Genomic DNA, 15,463 nt, shown 5'->3' on the forward strand with positions numbered 1-15,463 from the left:
AGTAGACCTGGCACCTTCCTTTCCAAGTCAAAGATTTTCAGATATTGTGTAGAATTGACCAGAATTTGGGCACAATTGTATCCCATGATTCAGGTGGAAAACATGAAGGACTGGGAGCATGTCTTGCCTATGTTAAAGATGTTTTACCTTCATGCCCAGTTGTGGAAGTCCGAGAAAGTGGAATAAGAAGGCTCAAATAATAGATAAGCAATATCTTCACATTTTACATCAGTGTAGTTGAACTGGACAATTAGGCAAGGCAAAATATTTTAACAAATTCCCAGAATAGAGCTCTATTGTTTCTAGTTAAGCAATATCCATATATTTTAGTAACATAATTTGTGCTGTATTTCCAGAAACTAGCTAGTTTAGAAGGAATATGTTGCTATGTTATTAGGTTTTCATAATGGGGAAAATATTCCAATGCAAAATAATGTTTTGATTGCACTTGATTCAACCTATTATTTTTCAGTGGAGCACTTTAGAATGTAACATGTCAAGTGCTGAGGGTTTATCTGATGAGACATGCAGTACTAATGAATGTGCTATTGGCAAAGGAAGAAGGCTCTGTGAGAGGAAAATTGGGACTCAAAACATTAGAGAGACTATTCCAAGAGCCCTTTGTAAGCATCAGTAATTTAGAGAAAACAGGATGCTATTGCATGAATGAATAACAATTCTAATGAGTGAAAAACAGGCTTAGCTTTGTTTAGGGGGAGGGGTAGTATTTCAAAGTCTGTATAGACTTTGGTATATTTTTCTTCAAATACAGTAGGCAGCTTTAGTCCTGGATTATGGGAAACCTGAAGACTGCAGCACTTTCTCAAAATACTGTGTTATGCCTTCCAGCTAGAACTGGTAATATTTCAATACCGAGAGATTTTACTTCCCCAGAATGAACACAGATTTAGAAACTACCAATACTTTGGAAGTTAAAATAAGTTGTCATCATACAATGTACTCCAGTATCAATTTGCCCAATATCCGCGGTTTATTATGGAACTATTTGTATTTCATCTACAGTTATAGTGATTTTACTTATAACATTTTCAGCATATTTTGCAGATATTGTAATGAAAAGAAGCAGAGCCCAAGAGCCTATTAATAATTTCAAGAAACAACAAAAAAGTAGCTAGCTTATCTGTTAGGAGAAAAAACAACAGAGGAATAACTTTAAACCACCTATTGCAACAAACAAACTCCAAAGTGCTTATTTAGAAAAACAGCTTTCAAAGTCCAGCAGCAGTTTTATGCCACATTGAAAACCTCATATATTGGCACAGAAACCCAACTTTCTAATCTGTGCTACATATATGACCTTTCCAAGTTCTCATGTACTTTCCCCAAAATCTGCCCAACGTTCCATGACAGATTTGGAGTAGATAAGGACTGAAGAGTAGAGGGGTGCCATTCTGTCATCACACAGATACAACAGGATCTTACTCAATCCTAGGAACGTAATTCTTTTTCTCAGATAAAAGTAGCTTCTGCTTTCAAGTGTCTCTAACTGCTAGAACCCTAGATTTTGGTCACAAGGTTCATAAATAAGTCTCCCTAAAGAATATGGAAACTTTTAAATAATTTTGTTTTAAAATTCCAAAAATGCAAAATAGAAATAAAAATAAAACCAAATCTCCCTCCACTTGCTTCCCATCCACATGCAACTCAAATTAACAACACTAACAGGAATGTATGAGCATCCTCGTATCCAGGCTATATAATCCCCAATCCATGGATTTATGTATACTTGAATGGAAAGCCACGTGTGCTGGTTTCTCCTCTTACTTCTATATGCAGCTCCACTAACATGTACCCATGAACTGAAGAGAATAGGTCAGCAGAATCAATATGCAATCTCCCAAATACATGCAAAGAGCCACTAAATAGGGACTAATGCCCATCATAGATAGGCAAAAGATGTTTCACATTCAGTATCAAACTTAATTCTCTCTTTCTCCTTTGAAGCTGAAACGCTACAATATGGCTATAGCTTACTTATGATCAGAAATGTAATGAGTCTGTTAAATAGAAAGCTGAACGTGCTTTCACTCAGAAACATAGGGCACTTATGCAGATTTTAATCTAAGCTATTATGTTACAAGTTATGATTAATTCCGTGGTGTCAAATGACTTTTAGTTGAGATATTGGCTTCGGACCAATTACTGTTCAATCTACCATATTAATATTGTTCATGTAAGCTTTCTGAGATCAAAAATAAAGCCTCCATTACTAAGAAATTTAGACTCATTCTATATATTGATAATTCCCATTTCACAGAATACATTGCTTAGCAAATACTGACTTTCAAACAATTTGTAAAGATATTGTTCAGTCATGTTAACTGAATGTTGCTACACTAACTTTAGTGATTGTTCTTAATTCTTAACCACACAGATATTATGTTTTTTTTTTTACTGTGGTTTGTATTCTATATGCTCCTCTGTTCTTTTGTTGCCAGACAGTAAATCACTGCTGCAGTTTTTCCACATGCTTATGCTACACATCCTATTCTAACACTCACCACTGTTTACAATGTTAAGATCCCATATGTACCTGCAACACAATTTTCAACAAAACCTATGTTGCCATAGTTTTTACAATAGATATAACAAATCTCAATATATCAAAGTTCAAAAATATGTTATGAATTAAGTCAAGTTTTAGAACTTATAGGGAATGTTAAACTTGGAATAGCATTATACATTCTTGGTCATGTAAAAAACAACAGATATTTAGTGGTCATTAAATGTCTCAAAAAGCCCCCCACCTCATTCACTAGCAGATGTTCCAACTATGGTTAGGAACTTCAGAATGCAAATAGTACCGACAGTTGTGCACCTTAATTCCCAAGGAAAATGAAACATATTTGTTACATTAAAGACTCAGGCTGCCTTAAAATATGTAACTTATGCATTGATTGTGATATGACAAAGTGCTACAGAGACCCAAGCCCCAGCATTAGAAATGCAGGGCCAAAATACTTTGTCCATAGTTCTTTCTGAATAAAAAAGAACCATTCATAAATGCTTAACCAATAAAATGATCCTGAATAATCAGATACTAGTTTTGGAGTATGGATTTGAAGACTGTGGCCACAAAAATCCATGTAATCGGAGCCAGCATGGTGTCCTAAGTTGGTTAAATAGCTGATTTTAAAGTAGATATAACTGTTTTTAATGTTTGTGTATATTTATAATTATTTTATGTCCTGGCATGGAGTGTTTGCCGTATATATGTTGTGCTCCGCCCTGAGTCCCCTTCGGGGTGAGAAGGGCGGAATATGTTTTAAATAAATAAATGTAAGTAAACCAAACATCAAGGAAGTTTTCCATCTGACATAAACAGTTTCAGGCAAATCAGTGTTGCTTTTCCTCAGACATCTTGCTCTCTTGATTAGAACAAGATAATTTATCTTGAAGCCATGAGTTTCTGTTGTGGCTCTCCAATTACAAAATCAACGTAAGACTGGGTTTTAATCGAGGTGTGCCCGAAAAAGTAAACATTAGCACACATTGAAGTATTTCACTTTTCATGACTTAGGAGAAAGCAAATTCTCAAATTGCTAAAGATATCTTTTAATCTACTTCAGTACTTTGATATTATAGTGTCAGAATACTTCGTGAACTCTAAAATGGTTTTCTAGGGAAGGTGCTTCATTAGCAAAATGAAGTTTGCTGTTTACATTTACACCAAGCTCATGAAGAATTTGTACAAATTTCTTGTGCTCCTTCCCAATCCATGCCCGCATTGTATCGAAGACCTGATATGGTGTGACATGAGCATTAACTGAAATCCCAGTCTGTGCAAAGTCTTTCAGCACATCAGGGTATGTCACCCACGTATTGCTTCCTCCAGAATGACCACCATCCAGCCAGTAGATTGCTTTTATATTTTTTATGAAGGCACATATGTCCATGTCCTTTTCTGCCTCCTTTAGTTCATGAAGTAATTGATTCAAGACAACACAACCTTTACTGAATCCGATTAAAGTAAATGACGCTCCACCAACAACAGAAGGTTCAATAAAGCCCAGAGAAGAATAGCCAAAGTATTCACAGTCTCTCTCCCTTTCTCCTCTTGGACATCCATTAGTCGTAGCAACAGGAGGCAATTCACAGGTAGGTGGCTTTGTATCCTTGGGGAAATCATGCATACTTTTTTGAGACAGCAAAATATTTTGAGCAAGTTTAAATGCATTAAGTAACAATGCGTGAAGGTGCATGAAGGCTCCAAAGTCAGCGTTGTGCTCAGGTGCTCCAAACATATTACTTGCCACAAAATTATCATAGCAGCTAAATTTGTGCAAATGCATACGGGAACATTTTATAACCCAGATGTAACTGCCAGGGAAACGACGGCCAAGAATAGCAGCAATGTTTTCTAAGCACCACTGTTCCCACTGGAAATTTTCTGGATGGCAAATCATAATTTCATGATAGTTCTGAAATAAGAAAACAGATGAAGACATTTAGTATGTTATAGCAAATGGCAGAGAAACGTGTAAATCATGTCAGTCTATACATAAGTGATAATTTTACAAGTACAGAAAATATCTTGCTCATACATTGAACAAATCTGGAGAACACAAACTAGTACATACATGTAGTTTCTAACTTGAATTAAGTTTGAGTGTAATTCTGGGTTTGTCGTCTTTTTCCTGAATCAATGGGATTTACAGAAACACTGATTTATCTTTAGGCAACTGATTCAGTAGATCTATTCCAGCTAGATAAACAAGCAGATTTAGGTTGATAAAAATCACCATCGGTTTAGATTAAAGTTATGAACACAATTTGTTAAAAATATAAATAAAAATATGGGGATTTCTTGCTGCTTATCTAGTTAAGTTACTATATTAATATAGTAATAATAAATCCATATAATCCCCAGCTTCATTAGTTTTGAACAAATAATATTATAATATTTATTTTGTGTCAAAAGCATTGAATAAATAAGTATAGAATTGATAAAAATAGAGGGAACACAAGCAGTTAAATAATATTCGACCAAAAATGGACAACAGCGACCAAATTGTCTGTAGCTTTCAACAATTCTTCTGTGCATAACGCAGGGCATTGTGGACAAGCATACATATGCAGAGTTGTTTGTTCTGCTCCACAGTCACACAAGGTGGAGGATTCATAGAATCATAGAATCATAGAATAGTAGAGTTGGAAGAGACCTCAAGGGCCATCTAGTCCAACCCCCCGCTAAGAAGCAGGAAATCGCATTCAAAGCACCCCCGACAGATGGCCATCCAGCCTCTGCTTAAAAGCCTCCAAAGAAGGAGCCTCCACCACGGCCCGGGGGAGAGAGTTCCACTGCCGAACAGCCCTCACAGTGAGGAAGTTCTTCCTGATGTTCAGGTGGAATCTCCTTTCCTGTAGTTTGAAGCCATTGTTCCGTGTCCTAGTCTGCAGGGCAGCAGAAAATAAGCTTGCTCCCTCCTCCCTATGACTTCCCCTCACATATTTGTACATGGCTATCATGTCTCCTCTCAGCCTTCTCTTCTGCAGGCTAAACATGCCCAGCTCTTTAAGCCTCTCCTCATAGGGCTTGTTCTCCAGACCCTTAATCATTTTAGTTGCCCTCCTCTGGACGCTTTCCAGCTTGTCAGCATCTCCCTTCATCTGCGGTGCCCAAAACTGGACACAGTATTCCAGGTGTGGTCTGACCAAGGCAGAATAGAGGGGGAGCATGACTTCCCTGGATCTAGACGTTATTCCCCTATTGATGCAGGCCAAAATCCCATTGGCCTTTTTAGCCGCCGCATCACATTGTAGGCTCATGTTCAACTTGTTGTCCACGAGGACTCCAAGATCCTTTTCGCACACACTGCTGTCAAGCCAGGCGTCCCCCATTCTGTATCTTTGATTTCCATTTTTTCTGCCGAAGTGAAGTATCTTGCATTTGTCCCTGTTGAACTTCATTTTGTTAGTTTCGGCCCATCTCTCTAGTCTGTCAAGATCGTTTTGAATTCTGCTCCTGTCTTCTGGAGTGTTAGCTATCCCTCCGAGTTTGGTGTCATCTGCAAACTTGATGATCGTGCCTTCTAACCCTTCGTCTAAGTCGTTAATAAAGATGTTGAACAGAACCGGGCCCAGGATGGAGCCCTGCGGCACTCCACTTGTCACTTCTTTCCATGATGAAGACGACGCATTGGTGAGCACCCTTTGGGTTCGTTCGCTTAGCCAATTACAGATCCACCTAACCGTAGTTTTGTCTAGCCCACATTTTACTAGTTTGTTTGCCAGAAGGTCGTGGGGGACTTTGTCGAAGGCCTTACTGAAATCTAGATATGCTACATCCACGGCATTCCCTGTATCGACCCAACTCGTAACTCTATCGAAAAAAGAGATCAGATTAGTCTGGCATGACTTGTTTTTGGTAAATCCGTGTTGACTATTAGCAATGACCGCATTTGTTTCTAAGTGTTTGCAGACCACTTCCTTAATGATCTTTTCCAGAATCTTGCCTGGTATTGATGTGAGGCTGACCGGACGGTAATTGTTTGGGTCGTTCTTTTTTCCCTTCTTGAAGATAGGGACCACATTCGCCCTCCTCCAATCTGCTGGGACTTCTCCTGTTCTCCAAGAACTCTCGAAGATGATTGCCAGTGGTTCTGAAATAACTTCCGCTAGTTCCTTCAATACTCTTGGATGTAGCTGATCTGGCCCTGGGGACTTGAATTCGTTTAGAGTGGCCAGGTGTTCCTGGACAACTTGTTTCCCTATTTGGGGTTGGATTTCCCCCAATCCTTCGTCCATTCCATGTTGCTGAGGTTGAAGATGGCTTTCTTTTTGTGAGAAGACCGAGGCAAAGAAGGCATTAAGCAGTTCTGCCTTTTCCCTATCCCCTGTCACCATCACCCCATCTACTCCTTGCAGTGGCCCTATCGCCTCCTTTTTCTTCCTTTTTCTACCAACATAAGCAAAAAAACCTTTTTTGTTGTTTTTTATGTCCCTGGCAAGCCTGAGCTCATTTTGCGCTTTAGCCTTGCGAACCTTTTCCCTACAGGAGTTGGCTATACGTTTGAATTCTTCTTTGGTGATTTCTCCCCTTTTCCACTTCTTGTGCATGTCACTTTTGAGCTTTAGCTCAGTTAGAAGTTCTTTGGACATCCATTCTGGCTTCTTTGCACTTGTCTTATTTTTCTTCTTTGTTGGCACTGTTTGCATTTGCGCCTTGAGTATTTCACTTTTGAAAAACTCCCATCCATCCTTAACTCCCTTGTTTTTTAATATCGGCGTCCATGGAATGCCGCTCAGTAATTCCTTCATTTTTTGGAAGTCAGCTCTCTTAAAGTCCAGAATGCGTGTTTGACTTGTCTTAGTTTCAGCATTCCTTTGTATTGCAAACTGCAGGAGCACATGGTCACTTGCCCCTAAGGATCCAGCCACTTCAACTGTATTGATCAGGTCTTCCACATTTGTTAAGATTAGATCAAGAGTTGCTGATCCCCTTGTTGCCTCTTCTACCTTCTGGACCATAAAATTATCTGCAAGGCAAGTGAGGAATTTGTTGGACTTTGTACTCTTGGCTGAGTTTGTTTTCCAGCAGATATCGGGATAATTGAAATCGCCCATGACTACTATATCTCTTCTTTGTGCCTGTTTGGTCAGCTGTTGACAGAAGGCTTCATCAAGTCCTTCATCCTGACTCGGAGGTCTGTAGTAGACACCCACGACAAGATCTTTTTGAGTCCCGGTTCCCTTGATTCTTATCCAGATGCTTTCAAGCTGGTTTCCCGGATTACAGTCTTGCATTTCTTCTGCAACGTAACTGTTTTTGACATATAAAGCTACTCCCCCTCCTCTCCCCTTTGTTCTATTTCTGTGAAAGAGGTTATAGCCCTCAATGGTTAAATTCCAGTGATGGGAGTCATCCCACCAGGTTTCAGTGATGCCTATGACATCGTATGTGTGGTGCTGTGCTAGGAGTTGGAGTTCGTCTTGCTTATTTCCCATGCTCTGAGCATTAGTGTAAAGACATGTAAGCCCCTGTGACCTCCCCTCGAACTGTTTATTTGGGATTATTGTGCTCTCTGTACTTGGTCCTTGCTGTGTTTGTGCAGCCCTCCGTTTAGCCTTACGGCGGTTCCCTGTGGTCGTGGGTAATATAGTGTTCGCCAGGCTGTTGTTCCCCTCCCCCAGTGGATTTAGTTTAAAGTGCGCCTGATGAGGTTTGTGAGTCTGTGTGCAAAAAGATGTTTTCCTACTTGTGTGAGATGCACCCCATCGCTTGCCAGTAGTCCATCCTCTTGGAAGAGTAGACCATGGTCAAGGAAGCCAAAATGCTCCTCTTGACACCATTTTCTGAGCCAGTTATTGACCTGTACTATTTTTCCGGCCCTTGTAGAGCCGTGTCCTACAACGGGGAGGAGGGATGGTCCACTGAGTGGTATCTAAGAAACTGTGGTCCTCCACAAGATGTGTTTCCTGATTGTATGTTAATGATGTAAGAATTTCAAATCTGTTGTGTAAATGCAGCTGAGCAGAGGAGTTCTGTGGAGGCTGCCTGGTCCTGCGTCTCCTTCTATGGGTGACCTCCTTCCAAGCCTGAGGGTTGTCTACCTTTGAGTTGATCTCCCCATAAGGTTCCTGATCATGGTCTTGGTGGTGTTGGTGTGATGCAGGCTGCTGATCTACAGCAGCGTGTTGTGCAGTGTCCAAGAAGAGCTCGAGTGCCTGAATGTCCTTAAGGGTCTTAATACGGTGCTCGAGCTGTTGGATCCTCTGCTCCATCAGAGTCATCTGTTTGCATTTGGAGCAGATGTAGTTGTCTAGTTTTTGTGTGAAAAAGCGGAACATGCCATAGCTGGTGCATGTGATGGGAATGTTTTGCTTTTGTTGCATCTCTTGGTGAGCGTGGTGGCCAAGTGGGATCTTTGTACAGTTAAGTAATATGCACGCACTTTATGTGCAGACTGCAACAAACCACGTCTTTGTGTATTTGTTTATGTTGCTTTGTTTCCTGTATGTACTGCAAAGGATAGTTAGTAAAGGTGCCTTTTTCTTTGACTTTGACCACAGGAGCCAGGCCCACACTCAGTTTAAAATCTTAGCCAAATCTTAGCCAAATCCTACCTGAAGCCAGGGAGCAAAAATGTCCTCCTGCTGCCTCTGCCTCTGCTTCTGCGAGAACCAACTGCCCTTCTGGGATCAGGCTCTGGCAGAAACTCACACTGGCAAATAAAGCTACATCGGATGTATCTCAATGGATTGTCATTGATGAATGCACTGGGGATGTTGAGGAGGAGGACAACACTTTACACCTACATGATTCACTTCAACAGGAACACTCTTCAGGGGACATACACACTGTCTTGCACAAAAGGGACCCTGTCAATCCTCAAAGGAAACAGGTCTTGGTAGTAGGCGACTCCCTCCTTGGTTAAAATTGTTTTCATTTTTAAATATTGTATTTGTATTGTTCTTTCATTGTTGTTGTTGTTGCACTACAAATAAGACAATGTGCAGTATGCATAGGATTAGGATTTCAATGGAAAGTGTGGGCCTGTTACTAGCCAATGAGATAGTCAAGTTAATTAGGATTGTTGTTGTTGTTGTTGTTGTTGTGTGCCTTCAAGTCATGTCAGACTTTGGCCGAGACTAAGTCTAAAATTAATTATTTATTTACTGCATTTATTTACTACATTTCTATCCCACCCTTCTCACCTCGAAGGGGACTCAGAGCAGCTGTATGTACATACAATATATTATATTATTAGCATAACACAATATTACTATATATTACTATATTGAACTATACAATGCGCAGGGGATAGCCCTGACAGGGACAGTGCATCACCACAGTCACACTTATGTAATCATGCAAATGCTCCATCCCCAATCATAGACCAGGAGCAACAGGAACATCCTTGGGAGAGTAATGGGCTCCCTCCTTAGAGGAACGGAAGCCATCATTTCCAGACCGGATGGGATGGCTCGAGAAACATGCTGCCTCCCGGGGGCAAAAATACACCATATCACTCAGAGGCTCAGCAGGCTCCTAAAGCCCCATCACCCTCCCCACCTTATGTTGATTCATGTAGGTACCAATGACACCGCTAGGCATACTTTCAAAAGATCACAAATGATTTTCGAGCTCTGGGAACAAAGCTAAAACTGTATAATGTACATGTGAGCTTTCCCAGAAACTCAATTAACAGGGGACAATGCCTGCTGTCAATCAACTTAAGTACCTGGCTCTCTTTCAACACAACAGTCACACAACAGTTAGACTTTGACCACAGGAGCCAAACCCAAACTCAGTTTAAAATCTTAGCCAAATCTTAGCCAAATCCTACCTGAAGCCAGGGAGCAAAAATGTCCTCCTGCTTCCTCTGCTTCTGCGAGAACCAACTTCTAGGTAGTACCATTTTACCAGGTTGTCTTTGGATATGCCCACTCCACTTCTGGGTCAGTTTAGGGACTTCCAAGTGTGATTAACTGAAACATTAATGCTGGCTCCCAGTGACAAAGAACTCTTGCCACACCTCGGACTCTACAAAGATATATATTCTTTCCTTTCCTTACTTAGTTTATCCATACCTCACAACCTCTGAGGATGCCTGCCATAGATGTGGGCGAAACGTCAGGAGAGAATACTTCTGGAACATGGCCACACAGCCCAAAAGACATACAACAACCCTGTGATCCCGGCCATGAAAGCCTTCGACAACACATTGACTTCCAAGTTGCTCATTCCTGGTCTGCCCTTGGAAGCAGACCCTCATGGGGGGCTATCTAGTTGGGATTTCCTGATTTAATTGCCCAGAGGGATACTCTTGCTGTTGTTGGGGGAACATTAAGAGGAGTGATGGTCCTCATGACGCTTTTCCTCGATTGGTGTCTACTGGGAGAAGGTTGACAGCCATGCAGTGGATGGCTTTCACAGCATTCAACCTTATATCTCTCTCAGTTAGCAGCAACTTCCCATCGCACATCCGGGGGGCGGGGGGCGGCATGTGAGCTAACTTGTAGAGTTTATCAATAGGTGTAGATTTAAGACATCCTGTGATTATTCTGCATGTTTCATTCAGTACTATGCTCATCTGCTTCACATGAAAAGACTTGTGCCAAACAGGGCAGGCACACTCAGCAGTTCAATAAGATGGCCAGGGCTGATGTTCTTATTAATTTTGGGTCTGTACCCCATGCACTGCCAGTAGGTTTCTGCAGGATGTTATTGCATGCAGCTACTTTGTGCTTGGTAATCATACAGTGTTTCCTAAATGTTAGTGTTTGATTTAAGATGACACTAAGATATTTAGGAAGGGGACATGGAAAGGGTCCCCAAACTAAGGCCCGGGGGCCGGATGTGGCCCTCCAAGGTCATTTACCTGGCCCCTGCCCTCAGTTTTATAATATAATATTTTTATATCAGTTTTAATAATATAATATATTGTATATACATATATTGATAATAATCTTATGTTATATAATATAATACTAATAGTAATACCATATAATAATATTAATTATATGTTATATATTAGATATTATATAATAGTATAGTGGTATAGTTCAATATAGTAATATATAGTAATATTGTGTTATGCTAATAATATAATATATTGTATGTACATACAGCTGCTCTGAGTCCCCTTCGAGGTGAGAAGGGTGGGATATAAATGTAGTAAATAAATGCAGTAAATAAATAATTAATTTTAGACTTAGTCTCGGCCAAAGTCTGACATGACTTGAAGGCACACAACAACAACAACAACAACAACAATCCTAATTAACTTGACTATCTCATTGGCTAGTAACAGGCCCACACTTTCCATTGAAATCCTAATAGGTTTATGTTGGTTAAAATTGTTTTCATTTTTAAATATTGTATTTGTATTGTTCTTTCATTGTTGTTGTTGTTGCACTACAAATAAGACATGTGCAGTATGCATAGGAATTTGTTTGTATTTTTTAAAAATGATAATTTGGCCCCTCAACAGTCTGAAGGATTGTGGACCGGCCCTCTGCTTAAAAAGTTTGGGGACCCCTGCCCTGGGCAATGTTTCTTGTAAACAGCTAATCTTTCCAACCCAAAAGCATTGCTTTTAAACATATTATTATTAATAATAATAATAATAATACTTTCATATAAACCCTTACCATCACAGGATTTAGTGCAATACAATATATTAATATTGTCATACGATTATTATCCAATTATGAAAAATTATGACAAAATTATGAAAAAGGGGGAAGACCTTTACCTCTGTCTGTGTACTGTATGTTACTACATAAAAGGCAATATTTACTTATTTACTATATTTATACCCCACTCTTCTCACCCCGAAGGGGACGGAGCTGTTTACAGTTTGGCCGCTTTAGCGTCACATTGCAAATATATAAAACAAAACACATTTAATACAAAATACAAGACAAAAATCACACAAAGAATAATAACATCCAGAAATATGATATAAACCAATATTAAGTATTTTAAAAAATTAAAACCAATTACAATTATTGTGAAGCATCATCAATTAAATTGTATATTTCATTAAACTCTGTCATCATTGATAAACATGAGCAAGCAACAAAGTTAGAAGTCTCCACAAAATAATTTTTTAAAAACAAAACAAAAACAAAGACCAGGAGGAACAGTGTCGACCATCGAGCGGAATGTCTGAGTCCCTCCCGGGAGACAGAGCGGAATATAAATAAATACAATCCCCCACCATCATCAGTTTTGACCTAATAATAATATACTTTCAAATAAAGCCTATCACAGGTTTTAATGTAATATAATAATAATAATTTTACAAAATCCACCACCATCATTAGTTTGGACAATTAGACCTATCTCTCGCATTAAAAAGGGAGCGAGGAACACAAAAAGAAAACCCCACTGGGTTCAATAGGGACCTAGGTCCCTTCCATACAGCTGAATAAAATCCCACATTATCTGCTTTGAACTGGAATATATGGCAGTGTGGACTCAAATAAACCTGTTCAAAGCAGATATTATGGGATTTTCTGTCTTTATATTTTGGGATACAGAGCTGTCTGGGACCCTAGTTACCTGCTTTCAAAGTCCTTTCCACACAGCTGTATAAAATCCACATTGCACAGATTATATGGCAGTGTGGACTCGGGCTCCTTCCACACAGCTGAATAAAATCCTACATTATCTGCTTTGAACTGGGTTATCTGAGGGGCTTTCCACACATCTCTATATCCCAGAATACCAAGGCAGAAAATCCGTCATTATCTGACTATGGATTCAAACTAGATTTTGTGGGATTTTCTGCCATGATATTCTGGGATATAGGGCTGTGTGGAAGGGCCCTCAGATAACCCAGTTCAAAGCCGACATGGTGGGATTTTCTGCCTTGACATTATGGGAAATAGGGTTGTGTGGAAGGGTCCTGTGTTATATGGCTGTGTGGGAGGGCCCCCGAGACATTTCTGACTTCTGGGGACGCGATGGTGAGCCTATGAATACATTTGATATTACGAATAATAACTATAGTGCCACCAGATGAATACTATTGTCCTGAGGCCTCTTTGAGGCTAAGAGTGTGTGCCTTGCCCTACCTGCACGTCCCCGGGAAAGTAGACGACGTGATGCTGAGGTGGCGCCTTGAGAGGGCCGTCGTCTGGCAGGAGCAGCAGCACGTCGTTGGTCTTGGCGGGCTCGGCGCCCGGCACTTCCGGCAGGCGCAGCCAGGGGAGCTTCACCCGCGGAGGCGCCGAGGAAGAGGAAGGGGAGGAGGGCCCCGAAAGGCAGGCCGCCGGCGCCTTCCCCCGCAGGCTCATGCTGGCCGTGCTCCGCGCCAGGCAGAGGACGGCGGAGCCCACGAGGCCCCTCAGGACGGAGGCGGCGGCAGCGGCGCAGCGCCGGCTCATGAAGACTCCACTAACGACCCCTCAGGAGAGCCTTCTCGGCACGCATGCGCGCACACCCCTTCTCCTCGCGCCCGGCCCTCCAACGGCTGCTCGCGCCGCCAACCCAAATGCGTCCCGCCCACTCCTCACGACGCCTGGGCACGCATGCGCGGAAAGGGGGTGGTGCTTCCTCGTGCTGGGGAGCGACCCTATTGGCAGTTCCTTCTTGTTCCCGCCCTCGAAGGGGATCCAAAGGGAGACGAGATAGGCGAATGCGGCGTCAACTGGTCCCTGAATTTCATAAGCTTTTGGGTTACTGTGAGTTTTGCGAGCTGTATGGTTATGGGGTTGTTGTATGTTTTTCGGGCTGTATGGTTATGTTCCAGTAGCATTCTGTCCTGACGTTTCGCCTACATCTATGGCAGGCATCCTCAGAGGTTCGTTTAGAGATTTGTTCGAAATACAGTGGAGTCTCACTTATCCAACATTCGCTTATCCAACATTCTGGATTATCCAACGCAGCCTGCCTTTTAGTAGTCAATGTTTTCAATACGTTGTGATTTTTTGGTAATAAATTCCTAAATACAGTAATTACTACGTAGCATCACTGCGTATTGAACTACTTTTTCTGTCAAATTTGTTGTTAAATTTGTGCTTAATTTGTAAAATCATAACCTAATTTGATGCTTAATAGGCTTTTCCTTAATCCCTCATTATCCAACATATTCGCTTATCCAACATTCTGCCAGCCTGTTTATATTGGATAAGTGAGACTCTACTGTAATAATAATAATAACAATAATATAATGCGCTTTGTGTTGTTGAAGGTTTTCACTGGATTGCTGTGAGTCTTTCGGGTTGTATGGCCATGTTCCAGAAGCATTCTTTCCTGACCTTTCACCCACATCTATGGCAGGGATCCTCAGAGGTTGTGAGGTCTGTTGGAAACTAGGCAAGTGGGGAAGCAGCCAGGCTTTGAAGTTGCAAGGCTATTCAGTGCTGATCAAGGTGGCCAATTTCAGCCTTCACACTTGCCTCAAGCAGACGAATTCTTTCTCCCACTTTGGACATTATTCCACAGATATATAAACCTCACTTACAATAAATAATATAACACAGAAAATAATCACATATCAACTAATAAAAACAAAATGACACATTAATGTAAACATAAGTAAATAAACTATTTAAAAGACTATAAGGCCCTCTAAAACAGTATATAACTCCATTTAAAACCAGCCATTCCTATGATCAGAGTATCAAGGCTATAAATTATAGTTATAATAACCATTTAAAATCCTGTCCGAAAGGGTAGTTGATACTTTTAGCCATTATTAAAAGTGTGCTCAAACAGCCAGGTTTTCAACTCATTCCTAAATGTTATGAGGGTGGCTGCTTGTCTAATTTCCCCGTGGGAGGCATTTCAAAGTCGGGGGGGGGGGGGACACTATCGAGAAGGCAAGTAGATCTGTGGAGTGTCCAAGATGCGAGAAAGAAGTCTGTTTTAAAGAAGTCTGAATGTTGCAATGAGCCAGCTTGATTAGTATTGATTTCCAATCCACTGAAATCAAAAATCTATTGAACTGTCATAAAGCCTGGTGCAATATATGGAGCTGAATGTTGG

At 40.8% G+C, this 15,463-nt stretch overlaps 2 protein-coding genes across 5 annotated transcripts in view; one reads left to right on the plus strand and one right to left on the minus strand.

Moving 5' to 3' along the window:
- Positions 1–968: 968 nt before the first annotated feature.
- Positions 969–13,989, minus strand: c1h2orf69 (chromosome 1 C2orf69 homolog). The gene is made up of 2 exons (XM_003226084.4): positions 13,549–13,989; positions 969–4,442 (listed from the first exon to the last, which is right to left on the minus strand). The coding sequence occupies exons 1-2, from the start codon at positions 13,858–13,860 to the stop codon at positions 3,609–3,611; spliced, it is 1,146 nt and encodes a 381-aa protein (XP_003226132.2). The 5' UTR covers positions 13,861–13,989; the 3' UTR covers positions 969–3,608.
- An 18-nt stretch (positions 13,990–14,007) lies between these two features.
- The window catches only part of ftcdnl1 (formiminotransferase cyclodeaminase N-terminal like), a 28,819-nt gene continuing 27,363 nt past the window's right edge, over positions 14,008–15,463 (plus strand). For 2 of the 4 annotated variants that reach the window (XM_062962646.1, XM_003226079.4), the window contains exon 1: positions 14,008–14,157. Coding sequence is in view for 2 of the 4 variants with exons in the window: in XM_062962636.1 (XP_062818706.1) it covers positions 14,195–14,276 (82 nt within the window). In the remaining 2 variants the exon portion in view is untranslated. Of the gene's footprint in view, positions 14,277–15,463 lie in introns of all 4 variants that reach the window. The other 2 variants (XM_062962636.1, XM_062962649.1) reach the window with 1 other exon arrangement.

Source organism: Anolis carolinensis, chromosome 1 (genome assembly GCF_035594765.1).
Source record: "Anolis carolinensis isolate JA03-04 chromosome 1, rAnoCar3.1.pri, whole genome shotgun sequence".
Taxonomy (NCBI): Eukaryota; Metazoa; Chordata; class Lepidosauria; order Squamata; family Dactyloidae; genus Anolis; species Anolis carolinensis.

Coding starts and splice junctions, on each gene's coding strand:
- c1h2orf69 (XM_003226084.4), bottom strand. CDS start 13,860: ATGAGCCGGCGCTGCGCCGCTGCCGCCGCCTCCGTCCTGAGGGGCCTC. Junction 4,443..13,548: donor ACTTTCCCGGGGACGTGCAG/GTAGGGCAAGGC, acceptor TTCTTATTTCAG/AACTATCATGAAATTATGAT.